We start from the raw sequence: 7,974 nt of genomic DNA on the forward strand, positions 1-7,974 counted from the left end.
TTAGCTTTATTTCTACTCCCTTAAAATAATCCATAAGGCCAAGAGCCCCCCTGGCGTCAGGGCCCTGGGCACATGCCCAGTTTGCCCTTGTGGGTTGACTTTCTGCAGGAAATCTGCTTAAATGCTGTGCAGCACGAAGAGAACAAAACAAGAATGCTTTGGAAGAGTATGCTGGCCTCAGAGTTCTGTTTTACAGTGCATCGACTGCTGCTGCTGCACTGCAAAACCCTGCCATCAAAACATGTCAGACAAACAAGCTCTAGAATAAAGTCTGAGTTCCTGCTCCCTTTTCAGATGAGGCTGTTAGACTTCACATTAATCCATTTCCAGTTCTGATGCTTTATTTGGATGCCTGGATGTCTTTATTTCCACCTCTAATGCTCCCTCTTTCTCCTCTTGTAGTTCCACCCCTCCTCCTGTGTGGCACGACCGGACTCCAAACTCCCTGAACTCCCCGTATCCCCCCCAGCCCTCACCCCCTCTCTCACTCAGCACTCCCAATGCCCACAGCTCTCCCCGGGGGGCTCTGAAAGGCCTGGGTGGAGGTCTGGGGGTCCACGGGGAGACAAACAGCACAGACTTGTCCTCGTTGTTGTTGGGTAATGGCAGCCTGGAGCACAGCCTGCTGGAGGCCATGGAGGGCCTTGGGAGTCTGAACCTCAGGGGGCATGGGGGCCTCCCTCCAATGCTGCCTGAGAAGAGGAAAGTGGGTGAGGGGGTAGAGCTTGGCTCCCACTCCCCCTCTTTAAGCGGGTTTTCCAGCCCTCACAGTGGCAGCAGTCTCAGCATCCCATTCTTGTCCTCCATGACACCTGACCCCCTCAGAGGACTCAGTGGGGCCCCATCGCCAGGAGCAGGTACACTGTCCCACTGTGCAGGGATGAGGATGTTTGTCTTTATGTCTCTGTCTGTGGCATTGATAGACTGATTCCATCTTTTTTTTTTTTTTTTGCAAATTTGCAAGTTTTCTAAAAGCTGCCCCAAATTCAGTCAATTCTGGCTGAAAAACGTCTCCTAGAGGGACTGTAGGTTTTCAGAAAACTTTTACTGACGTTCCCAAAACAATGGAGGTAAATGGAATTTTACTTCTGCAGATCAAACATTGAAAAATTGGAACATATTTCATGGGGTCTTCTTCTTCAGCAGGACATGGCTCCAATGCATGACGGAGCATTAAAGGCCTTTAAGTAATAATTTTGTATTTTGAGGAAATGGTTTTGTTTTGAGAGGGAGTATGTTTGAAGAATAATGTTCCATTGCACTGTTAAGAAAAAAATTGCTGGGGTCTTGGATTAAGGTGAGTAACTGAGGCATTGTTACTGGAGCTATAAATTGAGTTTTTAAAGATTTTCAGTTCTTTCAGGGTTAAGAAATTTCAAACAAGAATATCTTAAATCTCCACATCTAAAACTGGAATTACCTGCATGGTTATAAACAGGGCTGAGCGATAATGCATCTGTTTGTCATTGGGTGCACTGACCTTGTAACAAAGTCTCTCTCACTTCATTTTTTCTCTGCTGCCATGTCATATTTGGGCAAAAGCCAGTCTGAAACCTAATTTAGAGCTTAATCTGTGTCTCGCAGACGTTGGCAGTAAGCAGGACACTGTGAAGTTTGTTCAGGACACCTCCAAGTTCTGGTACAAGCCCGACATTTCCAGAGACCAAGGTAAATATTGGTCTTGGACAGGAGAGCCAAACAGCCACTTCCAAGCAGATAATACGCCCTTGTGCAAAGGTCTGCTCCTTGTACAGCGTGAACACGATGATTCTAACTTTAGCTTATCTGTGTTTCCTCCCTCTGCTGAACAGCCATCACAGTGCTAAAGGACAAAGAGCCGGGCTCGTTCATCGTCAGAGACAGTCATTCATTTCGTGGGGCGTATGGGTTGGCCATGAAGGTGGCCACGCCCCCTCCGTCTGTGCTCCAGCAGAGTAAGAAAGGTAGGCGGGATATCTGACAGCTTTCACCTCTGCTTTTAGAATGTACCATCATGCTCTACAGAAACTGTCCTCTATTTGGAAAAAACATATATTGCCTTTAGCTGGGATTCCATACACATACATGTGACTCACATTTTCAAGTGCTCCTTTAGAAATCAGCCCATGCAGCCTCAAAATGACCTTTTCAGTGATGTTTTATATAATATGATTTACTTTCTGAAGTTGAAGTTCTCTGAAATTAATGTTCTGATATAAAAGCGTTTCAAGGTGATCAGTAACAACATGCAAATATACTAAAACACAGACGTTTTCTCTGTGTCTCTGCAGTAGGGGACCTGTCCAATGAGCTGGTGAGACACTTCCTGATAGAGTGCACGCAGAAAGGAGTTCGTCTGAAAGGCTGCCCCAACGAGCCGTACTTTGGTGAGAATACTGATGCTTTGGAGCGTCTTTAATCATTTGGTGCTGGTTTATCTCATGTCTTGCTCAAATTCTTCACAATGTATTTATGTTTACATGCAGTCAATATTCGGGTTATGGTCAATATTCCGGTTTCTGAAACATTCGGAATAACCTGTTTACATGCGTGAGCAAACAGGGTTATTCCTCAATTGGGATATCCCAATCAAAACAGTGACGCACGGACAACATGTCGACGCACGGATAATGTCATGACGCAATGAGCATCATTTCAGCTTAACGTAGCGTAACTTTTCGCTCACCTTCTTGTAGATCTCACTATCCCGGTACTTTCTACTGTCCACAAAAGACATGATATTCATGTCTTTCACCACACTTACGAGGTGACTTGTCTCCTCCTCGCTCCAAAAGTGTGGTGTCCTCTGTTTTGCCATGTTTTCAACAAGTAGTTCCTGCACTCAAAAGACCAAGATTCCTTGCGAATAGAACATGCGTAGAACACAAATTAATGTTCCGTTCGATGGGGATATTCCGTTAGACGTATACATGACCAAATATTCGGGTTTTTAAAAACAGGAATATGAGCATATTCCGGTTATTCAAGGTGTTTACATGGCCGTGCGCAACCGGGTTATTGCTGATATTCCGGTTATGAAAGGGTTTTTGACTGCATGTAAACGTAGTAACTGCTTTTGGATAAAATTGCTAATCCAGTGTCTTACAAATGAAGACACGTAATGAAGCAGTTCTGCAGAGTAGTGTGGTTAAATCTGTCACAGGCTGACAAACGTCTCTTGGCTCACAGTATATGTGATCATATCATTATGCAGAATCAGAGCTGCCAAAGTAAACCAAACAGTTTAACATGCCAAAGGAAAACGAACAAGTAAACAGCTGTTGTGTTAACACTCGATGTAAGCAGAATGCTAAAGTCCAAGCTGCTCCAGGAGTAAAAATGTGAACTCTTTTATTGGATGTTAAACAGTCAAAAGAAGAGCATATCTCTGGAGCATAGCCTCCAACAGCACAACTAACAGTAAACTACAGTGCTCTCCACCAGCACCAGGCCAGGACCGTGAACTCTTGGTACAATGAAGCAAAACACACTGAAACTGAGCTGACATTCTAACATGCCGGCCCCAGTCAGTCCAGTGGGCAGTGTGCTTCCTTAAACCCATGTTAATGGTCCACCAGGACGGACCCACTGAGTTTTTTATAGGACAGGATCGCAGGACTATAATGTGTTTCCTCTGCCACCCTCCACTGGTCAGTACGAGGAGGTGCAGCTGGTTCCATTCGTCTTCACACATTCGCTAATGATCAGTCTGGATAGCAGAGCTTTTTGGAAAAATGTTCATCATGAATGTATTTTTTATTTAACTGGCAGGAAGCCTCACAGCTCTGGTTTGTCAGCACTCCATCACCCCTCTGGCTCTGCCCTGTAAACTCATCCTGCCCGACAGAGGTAAACTGTGTGCACGTATGTGTGTGTGTGTGTGTGTGTGTGTGTGTGTGTGTGTGTGTGTGTGTGTGCATGCCTGGTACAAATGTTTGTGTGTTTCTTGGTCAGTAAACCCTCGTCTCTCTGTGTGTTTTTGCTTGCAGACCCGGTGGAGGAGCTGAATGACTCGTCTGCACAGACATCGACAAACTCAGCGGCTGAACTGCTCAAACAGGGAGCAGGTACCGGACAGATAGTGCATGTACACAAATCTGTGTGTTTGTTTGTGTACAGCACATTCATTTATCATCTATACACACCCTGCATCTGTTGATACTTCAGTGAAGTTTATATCTGATGCATAACACACAAAACTCCTTAGGTCTTTTCTCAGCAATGGTTAATTTTCTTTTTGTGCTGAGCTCTTCCTTTATTGTGTGTTTGCATGTGTGTGTGTTACTCTGCAGCGTGTAACGTGTGGTACCTGGGCTCTGTGGCCCTGGAGTCACTGACGGGACATCAGGCGGTTCAGAAGGCGACCACGCTGACACTCTCCATGGACCCCCCTCCAGCGTCCACCGTCGTCCACTTCAAAGTGTCGGCACAGGGGATCACACTCACTGACAACCAGAGGAAGTGAGTGTTCATACATGTAGAGTCCAAACACACACAGATACAGATGTAATCTCCCAAGAATCCACATGTTCACAGGGGCTGTCTCTGTTTGTTCCTGCAGGCTGTTCTTCAGGAGACATTACGCAGTGAACACCGTCATCTTCTGTTCCCTGGACCCACAGGGCAGGAAGTGAGTATCGTGACTTCAGTAACAGGAACTGCAGAAACACTATTGTCGTTATTTGTTTATATTCTCACGGAAAGCACGAGAAAGAGCACGTCTCCACCTAGGCTGCACATTATGTTATTCTAATAAAAGCAGATTTCAAGATCCACATCAAAATGCACCGAGTGGCCTTTAGGCTTTAGGTTACAGGACAGTGGTTAATTATATACAGTAAAAAAAAATAAAAATTTTTGAATAGACTAAATTTTTCAAGAATAGAAGACATTTTTTGGAAGAGTGGAAGACATCATAATATATGAGAGTTAGATTACAGCCTGTAATATAAATCAACCAGGGGGCTTTATTAGATGCAAAATACCACAGAAAGTTAAGTAAGGAGTCATAATACATATTCTACATGTTATATCATACATATTATAGAAGATGGTTGCAGAATTTTACTAAAAGTTAAATTCTGTGTATTGTTCTCTGATTAGTTCTTGCCCTGCAATGATAATATTTTGACAAAATGATATATATCCTATCCAGAGTTTTGTCTTAACTTTGTGTTATCAGTCTATTACACTCCATGTAGGCAGAGTCATTTACATATTTATATTTAACATAATGTATATGTAAACACAGTATGTGATATATAAATGTATACATTTGATAGCCAATAGCAGTGTGATAACTTTATTATGTTATTCCCCTAACAGATGGACAAGAGACAGTGGTTCCACTGCAAAGTAAGTCTTGTCTCTATCATTGCTCCACCCTGTTAGGATGCATTGTGTTGACATGTTTTTGTATTACATGCACAACACTAAAAAGGTGTTTACGTTGCATCTTCATTTGCACTGGTGAAAGATTGGAGTGTTGTCAGTGGTTGCATGAGGAAAGAAATAACATGCAAACCATAGATGCAATAAGTAGCACAATTAAATAATGAGAAAAATAAGCATATCTTGGTTTCACAGAAATTGGCCATATTAGTGAGATTGTTTGATGATGTGACGTACAGACATTCAGCTCCCAGGATCTCTAACTGTGTCTTGCTTAGGTTGTCCTGAACGGTCTTTAAATATCAAACACTCACAGCTGCTGCACAGTTGAAAGATGGCTGTAAAAAGATTGCCAGTTCTTTCTTCATGAAGTGCAGCTGTGATGAGCTTGAATTCATGTCAGTTACATTAAATTCCTGAGTTGAGTTTGTGCAAGTTTGTTTGAAATTACTGGCCTCCTTACAAGCCAAATATCATTTCACCTTTGTTAAAGAGCTGACCATGGAGAGTTAACTGGAAATGAGAGGATGAGGGGACACTGGTGTTTTGTGGTTGATGCCCTAAACCACCAGACCACCAGAATGCCTCAAAACTCAGAATATCTAATACTGCTATAGAACATTTAGCTGTGTTTGCAACATGCTGAGAAAGTGGATATTTTTGCTGCAGGACTGGTTTGAGAGTTGTTTTCTCCCATAAAAACAGTTTTCTATCAAAAATGAAAAAAAAAAAAAAACACTCTAACATTGAATGTCTACCTACATGTAATGTGAAATTTGTGAGATGTAGTTAAGCTCTAAAGTCTCTCTGCTCTGCTATATATAGTCCTATCTGTCACTGTCCATTTCTTCCAGGATCTTTGGATTTGTAGCCAGGAAATCTCAGAGTGACACTGAAAATATGTGCCATCTGTTTGCTGAGCACGACCCCGAGCAGCCGGCGAGCGCTATTGTCAACTTTGTCTCGAAAGTGATGATTGGGTCACATAAGAAGTAAGGACAAAGAGACTCACAGCAGAGTGAGGAAGCTGGAGTGGGGATCAACTTCCAGCAACTTCTCCCCCAAGAGCCAGAAACTCTGAAACTACACACTCCAGAACCCAGTCCTGTTGGTCCATCCTGCAGAATGAACTTGTATATTTTGGACTGACTGCACTGCCACTAGGGGGGGATAAGACTGTCATGTATAAGGTTAAATATCAGCAGGAGGCTGTAATTACTTTAAGATGCATCTTAGGACATTTGTGTAAAATTTGTATAAAATCCCAGTTTTCCAAACAGAGTCTAGTATGAAAGTCAGATTTGGTCATATTTTGACTTCTTTAGTCAACCAGTATCTCTGAACTTACTCGAAATGTACCATATTACACTGCCTTTACTTGTTGCCAGCAGTCATAGCTGACAAATATAACACATTTATTTCTGATTACTTCTGGTGAATAGCAGATATTCTATACATGACCACATATTTTTAAGCATGACTGTAATTCCGAAGCCCTGTCCTTTTGGTAAAATGTGTAAATCAGGTTTCACCATCACTTTTGTGCAAACCAGCAATTTTTAGATGTTAAAACAAAGCCAACTTTACTGTCACACGACAAAGCCAGTAATGTGGTTGCCTTGAACTTAAGATGGATTTATTGTGTTTATAGTATTTATCCCTTTTTACAGTTGTGTGTAAGTCTTTCATTTTGCTAAATATACTTGTCATATATTTTTGTATATTAACGCATACTGTACATTAGGATTAAAGGCAGCGTCCCTCAGAATGTACACAATTATGTCATATATTGTTGCAGGAAGGATGTCGTATTTTACACAAGATACTGCATTTGCTGTCCGTGTATACTTGTTGTATTACTAATATAGATGTCAATATGTTCCTTTTACAGTAACACAGTAATACAGATGTATATACAGTTGTTGTGCCATGAAAAGGTCATTCTGATTTTCTCCATTAAGAGATCAAATACACTCACTGTGATGTCAAAGTTTTAGTTCCCCCAGTATATTTTTCTATTCACATCTTCCTTGAGTCATCAAAGTAATCTTGTTTTGCGGATTTGTAAACAACCTATTATCAGTTACTAAGGCACCTCTAACCCTGACATCTGATTAAAGCGCTGGTGAAGTCACATAAAGAAAAACACATTTTCTTACTTACCTCCAGAAGTATCTCGACATGCACTTTGGTGTGGGCCCAGGCCCACTGGTTCCTCCTGAGATATAAATCTTTAATATGTCTCACAGATATATAGTTTCATTTAAAGGCAAAAAGGCTCAGGAATTTCTTAAAACAGCTGTTCATTGTAGTTTTTATTAAATGTTACTCAAACAAGAGGAAAAAGTGCTTTGGTTGGGGACTATTCTCAGCACTGTATTAATCCACAGTTGGTGGTGTAGTGAGTGTTTGTGGCAGCAGGATGGTGTAAGTGAAAATAGTGTGTGTTCATGGTGATGAAGGAACATGGCAGCCAGTGCAGCAGTGTGGCTCATTGGTGTGTTTTAATAGACAGCTATGGAGCTCTAAGGCACAGAGGAATAAGGCCTATCAGGCTGTGAAATACAGCCAATGCCTGTTAATAGACAGATATCTCCAACCAAA

At 42.0% G+C, this 7,974-nt stretch overlaps 1 protein-coding gene across 2 annotated transcripts in view; it reads left to right on the forward strand.

Annotated features, from left to right (window-relative positions):
* The window catches only part of LOC143318577 (tensin-3-like), a 49,254-nt gene extending 41,964 nt beyond the window's left edge, over positions 1-7,290 (forward strand). For both annotated transcript variants that reach the window (XM_076726997.1, XM_076726998.1), the window contains 10 exons: positions 403-857; positions 1,585-1,668; positions 1,812-1,943; positions 2,271-2,366; positions 3,751-3,828; positions 3,969-4,046; positions 4,272-4,440; positions 4,541-4,609; positions 5,305-5,334; positions 6,225-7,290. In XM_076726997.1, the coding sequence (XP_076583112.1) occupies positions 403-857; positions 1,585-1,668; positions 1,812-1,943; positions 2,271-2,366; positions 3,751-3,828; positions 3,969-4,046; positions 4,272-4,440; positions 4,541-4,609; positions 5,305-5,334; positions 6,225-6,366 (1,333 nt within the window). In that variant the 3' untranslated portion in view covers positions 6,367-7,290. The remainder of the gene's footprint in view (positions 1-402; positions 858-1,584; positions 1,669-1,811; positions 1,944-2,270; positions 2,367-3,750; positions 3,829-3,968; positions 4,047-4,271; positions 4,441-4,540; positions 4,610-5,304; positions 5,335-6,224) is intronic.
* Positions 7,291-7,974: the final 684 nt, after the last annotated feature.

This window comes from Chaetodon auriga, chromosome 3, assembly GCF_051107435.1.
Source record: "Chaetodon auriga isolate fChaAug3 chromosome 3, fChaAug3.hap1, whole genome shotgun sequence".
Classification (NCBI taxonomy): domain Eukaryota; kingdom Metazoa; phylum Chordata; class Actinopteri; order Chaetodontiformes; family Chaetodontidae; genus Chaetodon; species Chaetodon auriga.